Source organism: Mustela erminea, chromosome 12, assembly GCF_009829155.1.
Source record: "Mustela erminea isolate mMusErm1 chromosome 12, mMusErm1.Pri, whole genome shotgun sequence".
Lineage (NCBI taxonomy): Eukaryota > Metazoa > Chordata > Mammalia > Carnivora > Mustelidae > Mustela > Mustela erminea.
The window spans coordinates 26992914-27015175 of NC_045625.1; the positions used below are offsets into that span (position 1 = coordinate 26992914).

Sequence of the window (22262 nt, forward strand, 5' to 3'; positions counted from 1 at the left end):
ATTTTTAGTGTATATTTGTCAGTCATGAAAAGATGATTGAAACTAAATAGGTTTTCCCTTTCCCTTTCTATTCATTTGGAGAAATTTAATTTTTTAAAAAATTGAGTTTCCTACTTCCTACATATTGGTAAGAGTGAACTGGTTACAAACAAGTACGCAGTTTATTTTTGTATGCGAGGTCTGATTTTTTGGTCTATCAAGAAATAACTAGAATGGTAAGTTGGAATTTAGGCTATTTTAAAGATGCTTCTGCATTTAAAAAGAAATCTATCTTTGTGTTTTCAGGAAGTAATAGGGCTTATTTTATTCTAATTACAGGATGAACCTACCACAGGCATGGACCCCAAAGCCCGGCGATTCTTGTGGAATTGTGCTCTAAGTATTGTCAAGGAAGGCAGATCAGTAGTGCTTACATCTCACAGGTCAGCAGTGAAGACTGGGCTTGGCATCTGTGTTGTGTATATTTATGATTTTCCAAGTAGTAATGTGATCATTGTATAAAAATTAGAAAATGTGGAAAGGCAAAGAGAAAATGTGGTAATCACCTGAAATTGCATCATGAGGACATAAACATTGCTGTCATCAGGCTATGTATCTTTGCAGTTTTCTAATGCAAATCTGTATACACACACACACACACACACACCAGACGTGTGTATATTTACAGGCAAAAACGCAAGCTGTGTACTTAGACTGTTCTTTTTCACTTCGTATTTTGTGTACATTCATATGTAGACAGTATTCCAATAGGAAATACCTAAGTTTGTTTAACTGTTCCTCTTTTTGTAGACATTTGGACTGTTTCCAACTTTTTTTTTTTTTTTTACAAGTATAAACAGCACGGCAGTAGACAGCATCCTGCCTACATCTTCATGTATTTGTGATAGGAGGCAGTTATGCCCTAGGATGCTGGAAATCTATCTCTTTGAAATTCCAGATGTCACATGATGTTCGGATGGTTAGAGCAGCATCTTTCTAAAATAAAAATCTCTGTTTTCCCACAGTATGGAAGAATGTGAAGCTCTTTGCACTAGGATGGCAATTATGGTCAATGGGAGGTTCAGGTGTCTTGGCAGCGTTCAACATCTGAAAAATAGGTAACAAACATAGTATCTTTGGGATAACCCCTACTGAGGACACTTGTATTTATTCTGTTTGTGAGCGTATAAATGGTGGCTCTAAAAATAAAGGGAAATAAACTGAACAAAATGGTATAGTGGAAGGAATAAGGGCTTTGAAGTCAGAGCTGCATTTGAATTCTCTTTACCTTCTCCTGGTGTGGGCCCTTGGACAGATTGCTTAACTTTTCTGAGAGTCTGTATCCGAGGAATATCTGCTTTCTGGCTTTGCTAAACAAATGAAATGGGGAATTTTACATACGTCAGTGTGGTCACAGCATAGGCTTTGGGGTCAAACACACACGAGTCTACACCATGGCCCCACCACTTAGGAGCTCTGTACCATGAGCAAGCGACTAGCTCCGTGGACTTCAGTTTCTCTGTAACTAACATCTGTCGGACTTCACATGTCCAGGTGAGGAATCAGTGAAATCATGTGTCTGAGGCACTCGGCATGACACGTCACATAGACTAGATCATCAGTAAATGGTAACCAGTTCCTTCTCTTAGGTACTTATTTCTGGGTAAAACTTTTGGGAGCTTCCTTTTTTATAGCACCGGTTGGGTCGGGTTACATACTATTTTGAGAAGTTTCCTGAGGATCTTCCATTGGATTTTTTTTTTTTTTTTCCCTGCTTTCAGGTTTGGCGATGGTTATACAATAGTGGTACGAATAGCAGGGTCCAACCCTGACCTAAAGCCTGTCCAGGAGTTCTTTGGACTTGCCTTTCCGGGAAGTGTCCTCAAAGAGAAACACCGGAACATGCTCCAGTACCAGCTTCCGTCTTCCCTTTCTTCTCTGGCCAGGATATTCAGCATCCTCTCCCAGAGCAAAAAGAGACTCCACATAGAAGACTACTCTGTTTCTCAGACAACACTTGACCAAGTAAGCTTTGAATGTCTGAAACAGATGGCCTTTTCAGGGTGGAGATTCCCGATCCCTGTCCCGCATTCCCACTATGAGTCCTAGAGCAGGTCTGACTGAGCTTGAATCTGATATACCGTGACTCTTGCTTTTTACTAAACCACCCTGAAGGTGTAAAGGAAGATGATTCTGTTTACTTCCGAGGATTATTGTGAGAATAGGTTATAATAATAATCACAGTAACTGTCATTTTCTGAATACCTACTATGGGCCATTTTGCCAGGTGTCTTATCCCATTTAAATGAGATAGCATCAAGTACTAACTGGATTCTGGAACTTAGTAGCTATTTGGTAAATGTTAGTTTTTTTGTCTCCCTTCCCTTTTAATCAGGCCTCTATGAATCAAAATAGATGATTGAGTAATTGGTGATTTGAGGGGCAACAGGGAAGCTCAGTTTTCAAATGGTTAATGTGTTTTTCCAGTGTCCCCTCTTCCTCACACACAGTTTCCTACTTAATCTATTTATGCGATCTTGTATTCTCCTACCGTGGCTTAAGCTCCACATGGTGAAAAATGCAACAAGAACAAAGGAGGAGCAAGGAGCGAGCTATTTATAAAGGCCAACCTTTCTTTTGACAGGTGTTTGTGAACTTTGCCAAGGACCAAAGTGATGATGACCACTTAAAGGACCTGTCATTACACAAAAACCAGACAGTAGTCGATGTTGCGGTTCTTACATCTTTTCTCCAGGATGAGAAAGTGAAAGAAAGTTATGTATGAAGAATACTGTTCATACAGGGAGACTAAAAGAAAGGAGGAACCAGCCCTTCCTTTGTACCACGTCAAGCGTTCCAAAAGCAAGAGCTGGACGTTTTTGTGGGAAGAAGTAAACTGGATACTGTACTGATACTATTCAATGCAATGCAATTCAATGCAATGAAAACAAAATTCCATTACAGGGGCAGTGCCTTTGTAGCCTATGTCTCGTATGGCTCTCAAGTGAAAAAGACTTGAATTTAGTTTATTACCTTACACCTATGTGAAACTCTGGTATGGAACCCAGCGGACAGATGGGTTTGAAACCACACTTTTTGTTTTTTTTCCCTTTGTAGTCTCACTGGGGTTGCAACAATAATTAATCAAGTAATCATGGCCAGTGATTATTTATCAAAGTCAAAAGGCATATACATCTTCATTCAGTAAGCCATGCCATGCCAGGACACTGGTTTCCCGGTGACACATCCATTGCTGGCAATGAGTGTGCCAGAATTACTAGTGCCAAGTTGTTCAGAAAGCCTGAAGGACCGTGGTGTGTCATGCACACTTTTGCAAAAGCTGTTCTGCTTTAGAGTCCATCAGCATCATTATCAGGTGACAAAATGGTGCCCTGGATGGGGAAAAGTCCTGCTTTGTTTCCCTCTTTGATGAGCTGCTCTGGTGTGGGTGGCTCAAGACAGGTGAGACTCGGTTCCATTTTTAGGTTATCCCGTGCTTGGAGCCATGGGTCTCCAGGGCCATTTTTCTGGGACTCTTTAAATATACTAAGATCCTGGTGAGCAGTAAAGAGCTGGCAGACCGTTGAGGCTGCAGGCTGCTGAGGCCAGGTCATGGGATTGAACACGTTATGTGGCTTGTTCAAACCTAGGGAGGCCTGTGTCCATTTGTCCTGGTTGTCTGCTAACACGGTACATCGCATCTCAAGATCTTCCTGTCTGACATGAGTGTGGTATTATTTCTGGCTTTTTAAATTAATCTAGACTATGAAAGGACAGAGTTATATTTTAACAAAATTCTTCGTACTTTTGATGTTGTTTGGAATCTTATGGTCTGTCAGTGACATGTGAATCCTTGGAGTGGCCTCTTTGTAGAACCCCGTGGTGTAGGGGAGTCAGGCCGTACTGCCTCACTGGCTTTATTTCTCATGGAAGCCTGCATGTGGGTCCTCTGACTAGTGCCTGGTGACCAGAAAACAATGTGGTGGTCAAGATCTCATGACAGCATTGTATTTGAGTTTTTTTAAAGATCATTTAAAATACTCTTAATCTCGGTATGTTAATCAAGTAGTTTTTGAGTGTATGTTATAGCTGAACTGACTATGTATGGGTGGATTGGGTGGGGAGAAATTAAGTCTCAGTAGATGTATTGTGCCATGTTATTCAGCTAACAGGTTTACAAATAGAGGTTGTTTTGTTGTTGTGGTCGTGGGATCCCAGTGAAAGAATACTGGGCAGTTTTTTTGTTTTTGTTTTTAATAGCAACAGTGCAAAAGCCAAAAAAGTTTGTCATAAGGGTTACAAGACTAAACAATGAATATGTTCACAAAAAAGATCACTAACTGCAAAACTTGTTGAGTAACACAACTTGTGCTTGTGGGTATTTTTGGTTCTGTCAAATAATCGGCTTTGAAGATCTTAGGTATCCCATGCTGACAATCTCAACTTTTTCATCTCTTCAGTCCTAAGTTTCTCATGAAAAAAATAACAACAGCATATGCCCCCAGGTGAAATATATTTGACTTTCCTGACCCAGTCTTATTTTTTTTAGTCAACAAACACTTTAAGAAATATTATTTTACTAATGCTTAATGTGATCTGCTTTGAGACAACAAAAATATGTGGGGAGTACTACTGGGTGCAATTCAAGCCATCTTTCAGTATCATTATTAATTTCTTTTTCTAAAATTTAAATATTAACTCTAAAGGTATTAAGATTTCGGATCTATTTCAAATCTGTATTTTTTAAAATTTATAGAATGTTACCACATAACTTGTTTGGAAAAAAAATGACTTATAAATTAATGCCAATATCTTCTAAAATGATAAACAAGTAATGAAGGCCCATTTCCAGTAACTATTGGCATGATGAGGTCATTATATTTTGTGCTATCTTTAATGATATAAAATTCATAGAGTAATTTAGTTTTTCCTTATTTAATATTTTTCAAAATCAAACTTTTGTTAGTATTCCCATTTTACTAGAATCATGTTCTAATTCTCTATCTTACTAAATCAGTGAGCAGCTCCTGGCTTTAATTACTCTGACTTCAAGGCCATATTTAAAAAAATCAAAAGACACTGTGAACTGTTTCGGAAAACAAAAAACAAAAAAGAATTCAATATAGATTTACAAGGATCTCTTCTGAAGCTAGAAACAATCTATAGCTACACACTGACTTCACACTGTTAACCTTTTAGACTATCCAAATAATCATCTTTTACATTTTCCTGTGTAAACCTAATTCTAGTACAAATTTCTACCAACTCTCTACTATGGTAAAATTTCTATATATTCCCTGTGGAAATGTAAGTATGCGAGTTTCCAAAATTCTCAAAAAAAAAAAAAGTGTTCAGAGGTTGCCACTTTTGCTTCTTTTGGACACCTTGGAAACTCCATTAACAACTGTGAATATGAAAATACAAAAGAAAACAATCACAAAGCCCTTTACACATAAACATTCAGCACAGCTCTTTCTTAAAAAACAGCCAAACCTCAGACTACTGTATTTCCATATCTGTACTGAAGTGTGTGCATTGTGGCGATGAAATGCTGCACATCTTTCAGTCACTGTATAGTGATCATTGATGAAAGGGATTTGTCTGTTTTCTTCTCGTGGTTGTATATATCAGGTAAATTTTTTTCCAAAGAGCCATGTGTCATATATAATATTGAACCACTTTGATACTGAGATATTAATTTGTACCCTTGTTACTATTTACTAGTAATAATAAAGTACTATAGTAATATAGCTCTAATTCTCTTAAAGTTGTTGCATCCCTTTTATAGAATGTTTTTATTTCCATAAGGATTAAGTATTCTTTCTTCTTATACCCTAGGATGAAGCTATGTTTTTGTGCTTTTTCTTTATCATTGGCTCTTCATTCCAAGCACTTTATGCTGTCTCTAATGGGATCTATTTTTGCACTGGAATATCTGAGAATTGCAAAACTAGACAAAAGTTTCACAATAGATTTCTAAGTTAAATCCTTTTCATTAAAAGGAAAAAAAGAAAAAAATTTTGTATGTCAATAACTTTATATGAAGTATTAAAAAAAGGCATATTTCTATGTTGTAATGAGTCACGAAATAAAGCTGTGACAGTTCTGCTGGTCTATGTAAATTTATTTCCATGCATTCGCAGCACCACCTACTGTTAAGGCTCATAACGCCATTAGAAAAGTAAGAAAAGTAAGAAATTTTCGTCCACTTCTAGTGGGGAAGCTCTTTGCCTGGAGTAGAAATTTTAGAAAAGGCTAAATGTCCTGTTTCTCACAAAAGAGAAGTGAAGGGATTACTTGGAGACAAAGGGTGTTTACACTTTCATAATCAGTTAAGATAGTAAATAACAAGTTTAAGAGGCTGTTAGGTAAAATGTATTCGGCTTGATTTTGAAGCTATAGAGAGATCTCTGAAAATACTCTGTAGCTAAGCCTGTTCGGTAAAAACTTCACTGCTTTATTTGGTATTGAAACTACAAAGGCCGCCTTCCGATGTCTTTTGTTTGTTCAACCGAAAACACGGACAGAGTGTGGCAAGGGTATTGGCGGGGTGTGCTGGGCGCGGTGGCCTGGGTGAGCAGGAAAGTGGAAGAAGTAGAGGAACATTGGCGGTGCCTTCTCTTCCTCCTGTAACAAGTGCTGGGCAACTGAAAGCCAGGGCTATGTGGGGCTGTGATGAGACTTGTGGATGTAATTTTTATAGCTCACTAGCAAAGTCTCAGGAAAGATGTCTGTTTATCTCAGTACCTGAAGAAACCTCCGTCAAACACCCGCTCATAGGCAAACACCCGCTCATAGGCGGCACAGCAGAGTAACGGCTCTATGTGGGGCCTCCTCTAATGGCCGAGAGGACAGGTACTGAGTGAGTGGCCCTTTGCTAAGGCGTGCATCACACTGCATGTGGAGGAAGCATCTCGTTCTGAGAGTGAGCCTTCTTGACCACTTGGAATCAGTGTCGCAGCTGTGTCTTTCTCAAAGTTCACATTACAGCGACTTCAATGAAATGAAAGAAAACTGTGTTTCTTGGTGAAAAATGACAATTGAGAGAAGAAAGCTCCTGAAAGATGAAAAGGCAAGTAATTTAGATAACCGTGTAAGTCACCCACGAGTCTGGAGGAAAACCTGTCTAGAGAAGAGCCTATATAAACATTGGTAGGTTTAAAAAACCTTGGACCCTTTGAAATGTTAATGCATGCATTAAGTACAAAAGACTGGAAGGGAAAAAAGCTACACTTTTTAAAAAGTGTTTTACTGTGTTGTCAGGCACTTCATTTAATCCCCAATTAACTACCTGCCCTATGAGGTAAGCAGTACCATTTGATGTATGAATAAATTGTGGCTCAGTGGATAAAGAAAGAACTTGTTTAAAGTTCAGCGGCTACTAGAGTGGCAGAGGGTTCTTTCTGGTGAAATTGAGTACCATAAAATCTGCCTGGTATCATCATACAGTAATTTCACCAATATTTATTGAACTCTGTTGTGCACCGTATTTTCTAGGTTCTGGGATGCAGTGTTTAAGGCTGAATTCCTGCTCTACTGAAGTTAAATTTCAGTGGAGAAGTCTTACTTGCATTCACAATGGATGTGTAGACAAACACATATAATACACTCAGACCACAGTAAATGCTAAGAAGAAAATGAGCCATGGTAATAAGTTAATGATGGAAATGAGTCAGAAATGGTGCCTGAAGAGTGATGTTTGAGCTCAGATCTGATCAAATAAGGAGGAGCCAACATTTGAAGGGGGGCAGAGAGAATGCTCCTGGAAGAAAGAGCATCTGGTGCAAAAGCTCCAAGTGGGAAAAAACTTGGCAGGTTGGGGAAGGGGGAGAGGATCCCAATGTCTCAAGTGGCAGAAGGGGCAAAAACCAGAACCTGTAGGGCCTCGCAGGCCACGTTAAGGTATCTGGATTTTACTGTTAGTGCAATGAGGAACCACTGGAGAGTTTTAAACAAGGTTAATGGTTTGATGTAATCACTGTTTCAAAAAGAATGCTGGCTGTGTGGGGAGAAGGGACAGTAAGGAGGCTAACATGTTGGTGGATTGAGCAAGGGTATAGCAGTAGACACAGGGAGGAAGAGTAATGTTCAGGATCTATTTTAGAGACAAAGCCCACAGGAATTGCTGACAAGCACCATGTAGAGGTTGAGGGCAAGAGAGCTATCAAGATGACTTCTAGTTTGTGGCCCAAACTGGGTAGATGGTTGTGCTAAAAGGGCCATTCATACAACAGTCTGGTGCTCAGGAACAACGATGGGAAGGAAGATAAAAATGTGTTAAGTCATCCCCACATATATGGTATTTAAGCCTTTCGACTCAATGGGCTGACCTAGAGAGAACGAAGATAAGAGAACATTCCTGAGATCCTACCCACATCTAGAAGAGATGCCAGCAAAGGAAAGAGAGGGTCTGGCCCGTGAGGAGGATTATCTTGAGTATGATGCCATTTACTGAAGCTCAGAATCGAGTGTTTCAGGAAGGCAAACGTGGTCAGTTGTGTCCAACACTACTGAGAAGATAAGCAAGGTAAAGGCAGAGGAAATGACTAAATTTGGTAAGACAGAGGTCCCTGGTAACCTTGAGAAGACTCCTTTCAGGAGACTGACAAGGATCAGGTTGAGGGAAGAGTAGGAGGTAAAGACGGGGAATATACGTCAGTCTACTGAGAGTTCTGCTTTACTGTGAAGCAAAAACATGCCACTAGCTGATCACAAACTTTTTTCTGGATTCTTGTCTGTCAATAGTACAGGCTGCACCCGAACACCATCTCACCTTTCAATTTTTTTGTTATATTTAACCCTTTAGACATTTCTTCTCTCCACAGTCTTCTGCTGTACTTTGTTTTCCAAGTTTCCCTTAAGACAGCTAATTCATGATTTACTATTTTATACTTTTAGAAACACAAAATAAGATAGCTCTAAATATAGACTTTCAAGAGAGCTTTTAATTACTAAACCTAGTTTTAGAAGGCAGGTGCACTCAACTAAAATGAAAATTAAAGGTGTTTCAAGAAAAACCCTAGGGTCTGTGTGGTACTGAAAACTTTCTGGGATTAGTATTATGTTATCTTCTTGATGTAACTTAACATCTACAGTAAAGTTGTGAAATTGTTACTGTGACACTACCCTATAGCAACACAGTATAAGTTCTAGAGAAGATAGTATAAATATGAAACACAAAAAAATCTGCAGAATGGGTATGTAGGCTTTTATTCAGGTAACCATTCTCATAACCATAGATATTTTTAAAACAAATAGCTGTCCCAAGTATCTTTGTTAGTGATCCAAAATGAACAAAAATTAACTGTTAAATGAGCACATTTTAGTACATAAAACAAGTCTTCCAAAGTCTTTAACAGAGACCTAATTACAGTATTTTCCAAGTTAGAGTGACTCATAATTAATGTGAAAACCATAATTAATACAGATTACACAGGTGATACTGTACTTTGCCAAGGTAAAGAAATATATTTGATGTTAGATTCTAAAGACTCCCATTTGATCACAAAATAAACCTACTGAGCAAAAAAAAAAAAAAAAAATCTCAGAAAAAATTGACATGAATAGACATTATATATAAATTTTATAATATCAGGTATAAAATGTAAAATCATTTGAATATAAAATATAAAAGCAAAGGGTTGTCAAAACAATATAAGAGATATTCTGAAACCAGTGAAAAATCAAGATCATCAAGTAGTAGCAACTATTTCTAATGTGTAACAGACACTGAAATGCCAAGGGGAAAATGAACAGAACTATTTCCCGGGGTGGAGAGGAACAGGAAGGAAGCACGGAGCTGGCTTTAGAAGTGCAGAGACACAAAAGATTAACTTACCACCTTCTTCAAATACAAGTGAGAATCTCTTAGGAGAATTTAAGCACCATTAGCAGACACATCTTACAGCAGTTAATGCGACGCTTCGTATTTCAATGGAAAACTATTTCAAAGGTGAAAACGATGTAGGAATCAGAAGCATATTCTGCTGAGACACGAGGTAATTGACACTCTCCCGAACTGGAAAAACACATTTCATAAGAAGGCATATAAAGTTATTGACCGAATCAAATTTGTTGTACGAATACTTCATGCCTCGTGAAATAGCTTACCAGCTGCCACAACCCTGGGATCCTCATGAGACTGATGTCGCCCAGCTGCACGACTGTCTGCACTCGCGTTCCACCAAAGAACGTGAACTGCAGAAATAAACCAAAAAGGGCTTCTAAAGACTGTGGCGTTACTACCAGAAATACAGAAAAAACTAATCAGAAACATGAAGTCTTGTTCTTTAAATCAAAATAGTGAATATCAAAAAGGTAAAATTAAGTATGTTAGTAATAAGATTTCAGAGGGGGTCAGAGATTTGGGAGAGAGATTTATAAATTAAATAAAACTAGTTTTATAGATGAAGAAAAGAAAAGCTGGGAAAAAAAAGTAAGTAACACCACGAAAGACACAGTCAAGGCTAGATCCAAGTTTTATGACTTCCTACCATGTTTTACTTTATTTAAAAAAAAAAAAGATGATAAAAAATGTTTATTACTGAAAATTTGGAAAATACAAAGAAGAAAAAGTAACATAATTTTAACAACCCACAGAAACCTCTACTGATATTTAGTGCATTTCTTTTAAAAACATGAGTAAAATCAGATTAGGGTCGTACTGTATATTATGCTTAGCAGTATTTTTTTTTTTAAAGATTTTATTTATTTATTTGACAGGCAGAGAGGCAGGCAGAGAGAAATGGAAGCAGGCTCCCCACTGAGCAGAGAACCCGAGGCGGGGATCGATCCCAGGACCCTGAGATCATGACCCAAGCCGAAGGCAGAGGCTTAACCCACTGAGCCACCCAAGCATCCCTGCTTAGCAGTATTTTTTAAAAATCAACAATGCTTATTGTTTTCCTTGGCAGTAACTTTAATTTTTAATGACTACGTGAATTCCTTTTTATGTCACTATGTGACAACTTTTTAAATCCCAACGCTTTATTGCTGATTATTTATATTATTTAAAATATTTCAGGATCGTATAAAATACTGAATTTTTTTAAATAATTAAACATAATATACATTAGTTGTGTAGATTTTGGAAAATGCAGATAAACAGAAAGCAGGAAATCATTTCTATTCTACCATCCTAAAATAACCACTTTCCTGTTTTGGTGCATCTCTTTCTATATTTATATACATATGTATTTTTATATGTTTACAAGTTTATATACATCAAGTGTGTAAACTATAGAAGGTATAGGATCTATATGATGATTGCAAGTATATTACATACATATAAACATGAGGTCATACCACATTGTTTCCAACATTTCCTTATTGTAAACAGTGCTGACATAAACTTCCTTAGAGCAGGAGCTGTATGTGTAGCTACAATAATAAATGTCAAAGACAACTACTACTGACATTTTTGGGGTGCTTACTTTGTGCCAGGCTTGGTTCTAAGAGTTTTTCACGTATTAACTCATTTAATTTTCACAATAATCTTAGGGTATTATTATCCGTATTTTACCGATTAGCAATTTAAGGCACATAAGGTGAAGAAACTCATGCGATGTCACCAAGAGGGCAGGTAAGTGGTGGAGCTGGGATTTAAAGCCAGGCAGTTTGGATCTGATTATTTCCTCAATATGAACTCTAAAATTTGAACTGAGAGAACCAGAAATATTTTGTATATACTTCTACATGTACAGCATACGTATTATACACCATCCTCCAGAAATTATGTCCTGATTTATACTCAGCCTATTACTATCTCCTATGCTGAGAGGTAATTTAAGATTAAAAAGTATGCACACATTTTCAGTAGTTTTTTCTTATAAAAGTTATAGATGTCCATTATAAAAAACAGACTTAATAAACATTAACCTTATCATGAATATCATTTACATCCTTTCAAACTTCTTTCCTATATAACCTAATACACTACACACCTATGCATATTTCCTAGAATATTGGCAAAAATAATTTAAAAATTAAAGCTTTTTATTTATATTGCCAAGTCTTGGGGAGGTTAAAGATTAACACAGTATGACTCTATACAGTATCTAAGTACTTATTTTTCCAACCTATCAAATACTATATATAAATATGTCTTTATTAGGTAAAAATGATATCTCATTATTATCTTAATCTGTATCTTCCATAATATATACATTTAGTAGTTATGTGCATATCTAACTTTGCATAAGTCTTCATTTTTCTTTTTGCTTTTGAATTTCATTTATGGTGTTTTGGGGCATGCAGAAAGAGTGTGCTTTTAAAAATAGAATCAGGGGCACCTGGGTGGCTCAGTGGGTTGGAGCCTCTGCCTTCAGCTTGGGTCATGATCCCAGGGTCCTGGGATCGAGCCCTGCCTTGGGCTCTCCGCTCCGCAACGAGCCTGCTTCCTCCTCTCGCTCTCTCTCTGCCTGTCTCTCTGCCTACCTGTGATCTCTGTCTATCAAATAAATAAAATCTTCAAAAAAATTTAAAAAATAAAATCATCTATTCATTTTTTCCTTTATTGTTCCTTTGTTTGTTTTTTGGTTTAGAAATATAGTTCTCATCCATATTATTAAACACATTTTAGGGGCCCCTGGATGGCTTGGTGGGTTAAAGCCTCTGCCTTTGGCTCAGGTCATGGTCCCGGGGTCCTGGGATTGAGCCCCGCATCGGCCTCTGCTCGGCGGGGAGTCTGCTTCCCTTCCTCTTTCTCTCTGCCTGCCTCTCTGCCTACTTGTGATTTCTGTCTGTTAAATAAATAAATAAAATCTTTAAAAAAAAACCCACACATTTTATCTGTTATTTTCTACATTTATATATTATTTTCAGTAATTCTATAACTACGATTTGTCTACACCTAAATCTATATAATCCATTTGGATTCCAGATTTGTATATGGTGTGAGACAGACATCTAATGATTTTCATAGTTTTTCTCCTCTTGATAAAGTTTCCAACTTAAAAATAACCTTTTTTGTATATTCTGATTATTTTCTTAGGATATACTACTAGAAGTATATCCTGGGTCAAGATCAGAAGCTCAGCTTTGAGTGTGTTAGGTCTGAGATGTCCATTAGACATTAAATAGGAAGTTAAAGAGGCAAATCAATACGATGAGTCTTTCAAATATTTTATTAGCTATTCTTGGTCATTTATCCTTCCAGATGAACTTTACATACATTTTTAAGGGTTTGCCATAAAAAACTCTCTGAAATTCTGACTGCAGTAACTTTCCACTTTAAAAGTTAAATGCCCCATATATATGTCTTAAAAATAAATTCATGGGGCACCTGCCTAGCTCAGTCAGTGGAGCAAGCGACTCTTGAACTCACGGTTGAAAGTTTGAGCCCCACATTGGGTACAGAGATTACGTAAATAAATAAACTTTAAAAGTAAATAAATAAATTCAGGTATGTATATTTATCTGTAAGCTGTAACACACTAAAGTGTTAAGAGGTCATTATAAATCATGGACATGCATTATTTCTAGCATGTGAATGTATCAACTAACATTTTGGTTTTCTTAATCCTATATCATACACACACACACCCACACACACACACACACACATATGTATACACACACATATTTATATGTATTTATATGAATACATACACACATATATGTAGATGACATATAAAGACCACAATGTTAACAGTATTATCTCTAAGGAGGGGGAAATATTTTCTCCCCTTAAGGCATGTCCATCTATTTAGTATGTGCAAAAAATATGTACTACTTTTTCATTCAAGATGATTTCTTTACCCCAACTAATATTATTTTAAAAAGTCAATAAAAGTATACTTAGAGGAAAAAAAGGATGAAAGAACAGATATTTTCTTGAGGCTCTTTGCAGTTTTTTAATCACTTTGATGAGTCATGGAAGGCATGATACTTCATTTGAAAAAGGCTTTATGAGTTATTAACATCCCAAACAAATAAGATATAAATCAGGTTTTTTTCAACCCTTCAAATTATTAAAAACCCTAAAAATTTAGCAATAAAAATTTAAACATATACCATAATGGAAAAAAGAGACAAACTGACCCAAGAAACTTAACAGATCACCAACATACTTTGTAGTTTCATAGAAGAAATAGACAACTATACCTCTGTTGAGTTCTCCATATTCTGTGTGGAAAACGCCAATTAGTTTTGAGTAGCCTAGATCCACATGGGCATTAATTGCCCTTTTAAATGCATCGCCCCATAGAGCTGGCCCACCGGGCTTCATCTGAAAACTAACCAGTTCGTAGACTCCTAGAGTAGGGAGAAAAATAGTTTTACAAAAGATATTCAAGAAGTTTCTAATCAGGTTAGTCCAATTCTACTGGAAGGCTAATCTACATACACCAATTTGGAAGATCATACACATGTACATGGTACGTAGATATATTTATGGATGATGGCATTAGTTTTCCTTGCTTTTATGTTTTGAAAGTCCTTGTCCAAGTTTAAGGATCAGTTGTTAAGCTTATACAGAAAAACAAAAAAGGGAAGATCTATTAAGCTATTATCTGAGATTTTTTTTTTTTTTTTTAAAGATCTTATTATCAGAAAGGACAAATACCCAACTTTTGTAGCAACATGGATGGGACTGGAAGAGATTATGCTGAGTGAAATAAGTCAAGCAGAGAAAGTCAATTATCATATGGTTTCACTTATTTGTGGAGCATAACAAAAAGCATGGAGGACATGGGGAGTTAGAAGGGGGTTGGGGTAAATTGGAAGGGGAGGTAAACCATGAGAGACTATGGATTCTGAAAAACAATCTGAGGGGTTTGAAGTGGCGGGGGGGGGGGGGTGGGAGGTCGGGGTACCAGGTGGTGGGTATTATAGAGGGCACGGATTGCATGGAGCACTGGGTGTGGTGAAAAAATAATGATAACTGTTATGCTGAAAATAAATAAATGAAAAAAAAAAAAGATCTTATTTATTCATGAGAGAAAGAGACAGAGGGAGAGAACCAGCAGGGGGAGAGGCAGAGGGAAGAGGAGAAGCAGACTCCCCAGTGAGCATGAGCCTGCTGTGGGTCTTGATCCCCGGACCTGGAGATCATGACCTTAGCCCAACGCAGATGCTTAACCATCTGAGTCACCCAGGTACCCCTGAAGTATTTTTTTTTAAGATTTTATTTATTTATTTGACAGACAGAGATTACAAGTAGGGAGAGAAACAGGCAGAGAGAGAGGAAGGGAAGCAGACTGCCTGCCGAGCAGAGAGCCTGACTCAGTGCTCGAACCCGGAACCCTGGGATCATGACCTGAGCTGAAGGCAGAGGCTTTAACCCACTGAGCCACCCAGGCGCACCTGATATATTTTTAATCTATATACTCTGTTAATAAAACGAATATTGAACATTTATAGAAGGGCTAGGATTTCTGAGCTCCCTGAATTTGCACTTTTGGATAAGAAATGAATAAGAAAAGCATTTTCTAATCTCCTGTATTTCCTCTTCTTTCCAATTTTGAGGGGAAATAATTTTTGTTTATATAATTTCCCCCTACAAGATTACATTTCTAATAGGAACAAATGATGGATCCAGTGATGTCTGAGTTTATGAGTGGGGGGGAATAAAAACTGAAACAACTGGAGGAAATGATTTTATCGTTCCTAAATATCCAGGCAAATACTTGAAAAGCATTTTGACTTCTGATCAGAAGTATGGGGCAGGTAGAGGAAGAGGAACTAGGGGACAAGTAGCTTTGAGAAGAAAAAGGAAACAAGCACAAAGTTATTAAAGGATTATGAACAACACAGAAGAAGAGAACCAGGATTTGACATTGTCTAAGAAGCCACTTAGTTTTTAGATAGTGCTGGAAGCCTGTGGACAGGTCTAGGTGGATAAGGATTCAAATAAGACTTCTGAATCTCTTATACTCTAATATACACTACAAAGTTAGGAACAATGGGGGAAATAAAATAACATTTAAGTTAATTAATACTTATAAAAAATCTGACTTTTGTTTAAAACAATGTTAAGGTAAATGTTTCCTTAAATGAGCAAGAAAATAAAATCAGCAAGAAGACAAATCTTTAGTAATTATTTTCAAAGTGAGAAATAAAAGGAAAGCAAAAATGTTAAATTACAGTAATACAGCTTAACAGTTTAATTTATTCCCCTAACACAGTCTTACAGGCAAAGATATCCCTTAATAATTTAAGATTAGCTGTAATTTGTGTTTAAAAAATACCAAACTATGACAAAATTTCATACATCATCTTTCACCTAACCCCCAAATTTTCAACCTTACTCCCCGTGTCAACTTTTTATATTTATACTTCAATTTTAAGAGCTTTTCCAAACTGGAAAAAAAAAAAAAACTTCATCATTCAGTGCTCATTGTTTTAATAAGCAAAGATCTAAAATTCATTCATTTCTATAATCATAATATATTCCTGTATAAAACACAGCATTAGTTTTCCCAAGGGAAGTTTACTTTTTTAAGTAGACTCCATGCCCAGCGTGGAGCTCAACATGGGGCCCAAACTCACAACCCTGGGATCAAGACCTGAGCAGAGATCAAGAGTCAGATGCTCAACCAACTAAGCCACCCAGGTACCCCTGGAAGTTAAGTTTTTATAGCCTGAAATCTTTTTTCTCCATCAGAATTCAAAGTAATGAAGGGGGAAGGGTTTACCTTCTTTTGCAGGCTTTTCTAATTTGCACCAGGGTACCAGGTAAGTAATCTCGATCTCTTGTTTATCTGTAAGACCCAGATTTGGAATGAAAGATTGTTGCCATTCCTTATCCTTGGCCACAGCTTTCCGAACTTCAGTTCGATGGGCAAAATTATCTAGGGGATGAAAAGGAGTAAGAAAAACAAAAACTTAATTAAAATCACCTCTACCTCTTTTGGATTTCATTCAATTCAGCAAATGTTCACGTGGGCCACTTAAGGACACCGTTCTATCCCTGGAGCTATCAACATAAATAGATGTGACATCTGTCCTGAAGTTTCTCATGGTCTAAAAGGGGAGTAAAATTTAAACAACTAATGATAATGTTGCATAGTGGGGTTTATCGGTTCTACCACTGTAGGTATTTGTGTGGCTTAGGTTAAGTTACTGAACCTTTCTGTTCCTGTTTCTTACTCTGTGAAAGGGGAATAATGACATAGTATCTGCCTCCAGGGTTGTTGTGAAGAATAAATAAATTAGTACATGAGAGGGGCTCTAAGCAGTATTTGGCACCTAGACAGCACTCAACATATATTAATTATTCTTATTATTTGAGGCATTTAAATGATAGTGCCCATTTAGAGAAAGACTATTTTTTCCTTGGTGGTGATGGTGAATGGTCAGGTCAATGTATACTCTGAATTAAATTTAACACAAATGAAAGGAAGATGTGCTTTTTAAGCCTCCTTTGAACAGCTTCCAAAGAAAGAGTGCTGATTCTCTTTCTTAACATCACCATTCTTTTTACCCAGTATTTATTTCTCTTATGTTTGTTATTTACACATTTACTAAACATTTAGGTCTAGTACTGCATTTACTATTAGGGTCTCATTAAAATTAATGGTAAAGGAGTTTTCTATGGTTTATATTGGGGATCTTAGAGCTTAAATGAGTTATATCAGGATTTTTCTAATGATTTTTTTTTAACAGGACCCGAGTTCACCGGTGGCACATTAAAGCATAAATTGTGTTTTAATGGGTTTATTCTATTATAATACGGGAAACCTCTGAACTAGGGCCATGGTAACTATGGAATGACACTTTTCATAGTAAAGTATCTAATGACTATTAACTTTTGGACACTGATGATCAAACACTAAATGAAGGTATTGAAATTCTCTGGATTTCATTAAGTTCTGACGTGGACTCCACAAAAATTAGACACTTGAGTAACAAACATCGTGGGGATTTGAGCAACCTGTTCTTCTTTGACTATTAAACCAGGGGTAAATCAACTTCAATATGCGGAGAACTCTGATTGGCTTTACTTCCCTGTAACAGCCCAATGACGGAGAATTTCCTGAAACCCTGGAATGCACAAATGACACTGATATGGTTTTCTCAATATAACAACTTATTAAATCTCAGCAGTGGGTGAAGCCTAGAAGTTAATTATCATCCCCATCAACCTTTACTACTCCAAAGCCCCTACATAACTGAATTGTTTCTACCAAAATCCAGATATCCAGCCATAGCTTCAATAATAAGAAAAAATAACTCTACCTTCCTTTATGATCTTAACTTACTTGAGCTCTTACAATCACTGCTTTAATTTTTTTTTCATAAATCATCTTTATGACAAACCACTGTATAATTTTTCTGAGAATTAAAGTCTATCTAAGAAATTTATGATTTGAAATATGAGATGCCACACTTTCCCATTTATGGTAACATAAGAACTTGGGCAAAGGATTGTTAAAGGTGTACCACTGGGAGGAGGAGTCAGAATTCATTTTTTGCTTATGTTCCCCTTTTTAAAAGTTTATTTTAACCTGTGGGCATTTATACTAATTTAGATTCAAGAGCTAAGCGTCAAGTAACATTTAACAGAATGAAAATCGATACTGAACCCCACAGCTGGAAAAAATCATACCATACTTCCAAATATGAAATACTTTATTCACTTGGCCTCCAAATTCTACACTCCAGAAGCCAACCAATTCAGAGTGAGCTGTCCGAAGATGTATGTTTTTCTTAATATTTTCCAGAAACTCATTCATCTTTGAGGGCTTAAGGCAATAAGTACGAAATTCATAGAATGTTCCATCATATTGTCTTGGGCCCGTAGCAAAAGATGAGCACACCTGAAGACAGATCAGGCAAATTTAAATATTTTGGAAAGGTAGAGTTCATAATATTATTACAACCATATCTGAATCTAGAAACAAAGGGCATGCATTGATTCATAATCCACGTTTGTACTTCTTTTGTGATCTCTCCTTAGACATTTGTTTAGAGAAATGTCAATAAAAATAACTAACCTTAATAATGCTTAACATATAGTTACTGTTTCTTAGTGGTGATCCACTGTTAGCCACTTTTTCATGACATTTAATCATGAGAAGGCACAGAGGTCTTAATAAGAGTCCTTTACTCAAGAACTACAATTAGGATTCTAATAAACTTGCAGATTATTTATTTAGCCAATATTTAGCCAATATTCCATTTTTAGTCAATACTATACATGTCACAATTACACATTTAAGTGAACTTTATAAAATATGCGGGTGTTTTGGCAAGTAAAATGGAAATGTGTTTACTAGCAAAAAACTCCCTTTTAGGGACGCCTGGGTGGCTCAGTTGGTTAAGCAGCTGCCTTCGGCTCAGGTCACGATCCCAGCATCCTGGGATCGAGTCCCACATCAGGATCCTTGCTCCGCAGGGAGCCTGCTTCTCCCTCTGACTCTGCCTTCCACTCTGTCTGCCTGTGCTCGCTCTCGCTCTCTCTCTGACAAATAAATAAATAAAATCTTAAAAAAAAAAAAAAACAAACTCCCTTTTAGGCTTTTCTTAAAAATAAAAATTGCTATTCAGGTCAAAGTATTTCCCAAATCCAATGAAGCAGATCACTGGTAAAAGATAGGAATGGACTGTTACTATCTGTTCAACTGCATTTTAACATACTGGTCGACTGTATGAATGCTGTGAAGGAAAAAAATCAATGAATTAGAATTGTCTGAATCATTTTTAGGTTTAATTAAAGATGCAATGTGAAGAAGGGCATTTAACTCATCCAATTTTATCAGATTGATGAAAATATTCCTTAAGAACCTTAGTTCTTGGGGCGCCTGGGTGGCTCAGTGGGTTAAAGCCTCTGCCTTTGGCTCAGGTCATGATCTCAGAGTTCAGGGATCAAGCCCCACATCGGGCTCTCTGCTCCGCAGGAAGCCTGCTTCCCCCCCTCTCTCTGCCTGCCTTTCTACCTACTTGTGATCTCTGTCTGTCAAATAAATAAATAAAGTCTTAAAAAAAAACAACAACAAAAAACCTTAGTTCTTGTTGTATTAGTTGTAGGCTACCCATATAAAGTTTTCTTCTAATCTAGGCCTCCAAGTCTGAATAAACTTATCTTTAGATAGGAAATGCCTCACTAGAGGGGTGCCTGGGTGGCTCAGTGGGTTAAAGCCTCTGCCTTCAGCTCCGGTTGTGATCCCAGGGTGCTGGGATCGAGCCCCGCATCGGGCTCTTTGCTCAGCAGGGAGCCTGCTTCCTCCTCTCTCTGTCTGCCTCTCTGCCTACTTGCGATCTCTGTCAAATAAATAAATAAAATCTTAAAAAAAAAAGGAAATGCCTCACTAGAGATTATCCTGTGTATAATTATGTGTGCATGTGTATATACTCACACCCACACAGTCCTATGGCATTTTCATTTATAAATTCTTCTTACTGTAGGTTTGGTTATCATGAAACAGTTTCATGAAGTTTTGTTTCATGAAGCTTATTAATCAAAAGCTTTGGTACAAAGCTATGGACAAATTTTGGGCTTATGTGACTACTGGAACATCAAATGAAACCAGTAGGCTTCTTTATCTGACATAATTTAGGTTAAAACACACAGTTGTCTATGTATTTATGAATAATTTTGTAATTATAATTATATAATTGAGTTCTTCCCATTCATGTCTCCTGAGTTAGATTCCTACTGCCCAAGTGTCTAAGCTTACCTGGAAAGCGAGTATTCCCTCCAAAAACTACTGCAGATACTTGTTTTTGCTGGACATGTTTTTTGTGTCATTTTAACCACTTTTTAATATGAGAATGTTATCCAAATAAACAGCTGCCTAGTATTATAGTTCAAAAAGTATTATAAATAAAATATAATGGAGCAGTGTGGTATTTATAACAATTGCTTTTAAGTCATATTTTTCAGGGTATTTGTATTTGGAAACAAATATGTGGTCAAAGGCACGTATTTTTATTTTCCAAAGAAGAAACAGTAAGAAGGAAAAGCCCACGGATTGGAAAAACAACAGTGAATGAGATAAATGAGTGTGCTTAAGGGGGAGGTGACTTTTATTAAGGGCAGAAACTACAAGGATTCTGGGGGTAGGATTCATTAGTGCTCTAGTCTCCCTTATCTCCAAATAAGGGCCGATTTTCCATAGCACCGACTTCCAATTCATTTATGAGACCCATTGGCTGGCATTTAATAATCAAAGTTCAGAATAAAGTTGTCGGGAATAACTCTTGGCCCTGCCCCTGTAGAGCGAGAATCAGGAAACATTAAAGACTGGATTGCTAATCTTGGGTGAACAGGCCATCGTTGGTTCCTCGGTCTTCAGCAGACCGTCTCTAGAGTAGGTTCAGCCCCTTCTGCTTGTCCCCTTCGAGAAAAGTACAAGCTTAAATATCAGAGGGGAAAAAATCTGTAGATGTACAGAATAGGCCAAGCCCCGACAGATAAGGCTGAATCACAAAAATCGATTATGTACGTTTTTCATCGGAGGTTAAATGAGGTTGTAATCATGTTTGCTACTAGGTTCCTGGCTTGGACACACCCCCCCCCCCTCCCCGCAAGAGGCAGTGGACAGGACGCTCCACCACCGGCACCCTGGCCCATCTCTTCAAGGTTCTCTGCAAAATGCTCGGAAGTTACGTACGTTTCATTTAAACACAGGGAGGCCGTTTTTGTTTTGTTTTGCCAGGAGCTGGTTGGCCTATTTCTCCTCTACCTTAGGTGTAGAGGCGGCGGTGGCTTGTCCAAACAACAAAATCAATAAGAAAGGCTCGACAAGCAGGCACCGGGCACGGGCCCCAACGTGGCGAAAGCTGAGCAACGCTGGGAAGCGAATACGGAGTACCCGGAGCTTCAGTAGTGTCCTCAGGGAACCTGGCACCTAGGCCACAGACATCCTGTTCACGGGTCCTCGAGAGCTGGCCGGAAGGCGACACTGGCCAGCGTACTCTCCCCGACTGGCGACACCCTTCCACCCGCACATCCTAGAACGCCCCAGCTCCGGGATCTGGGACCCTCCCTGCAATTAGAACCATCTGCGCACGCGAACAGACTGGGCGCATGCGCGGCACTCGCACGTCTGGGCGAGCGAACCCAGTAGCGCATGCGCGGCACCACTGGCTCCTGGCAGACATTCCTGCTGCCCCCCAACTAGAGCACTGTTGGTGCTCGTCTGGGCGGCGGGTACCTGAGGCGCGAGCGTCCGCGCAGCCAGAGCCCTTGTCAGGCCGCTTCGGAGGACGAGCATGGCGGGGCTTCGGGCGCTGGGAAGGACAGCCAGCCGGTACTCTTTCTTAGATTCCTCCTGTTAGGATTGACCCGCCTGGAAAAGAGCAGCGACTACACTACTGGCGGACGCAGGCGGGGGCGGGAC

The 22262-nt window shown here is 38.0% G+C and overlaps 2 protein-coding genes across 6 annotated transcripts in view; one reads left to right on the top strand and one right to left on the bottom strand.

The window, feature by feature from the left end:
* Positions 1-6085, top strand: part of ABCA1 (ATP binding cassette subfamily A member 1) — a 127881-nt gene extending 121796 nt beyond the window's left edge. For all 5 annotated transcript variants that reach the window (XM_032308438.1, XM_032308436.1, XM_032308434.1 and 2 more), the window contains 4 exons: positions 319-422; positions 1005-1097; positions 1761-2004; positions 2624-6085. In XM_032308438.1, the coding sequence (XP_032164329.1) occupies positions 319-422; positions 1005-1097; positions 1761-2004; positions 2624-2764 (582 nt within the window). In that variant the 3' untranslated portion in view covers positions 2765-6085. The remainder of the gene's footprint in view (positions 1-318; positions 423-1004; positions 1098-1760; positions 2005-2623) is intronic.
* Positions 6086-9167: 3082 nt separating this feature from the next.
* On the bottom strand, positions 9168-22236 carry LOC116570855 (protein NipSnap homolog 3A-like). Its single transcript, XM_032308445.1, has 6 exons — positions 22077-22236; positions 18527-18737; positions 16614-16769; positions 14083-14232; positions 10090-10176; positions 9168-9997 (listed from the first exon to the last, which is right to left on the bottom strand). Exons 1-6 carry the CDS (start codon positions 22134-22136, stop codon positions 9921-9923), a joined length of 741 nt encoding a protein of 246 aa, XP_032164336.1. The 5' UTR covers positions 22137-22236; the 3' UTR covers positions 9168-9920.
* Positions 22237-22262: the final 26 nt, after the last annotated feature.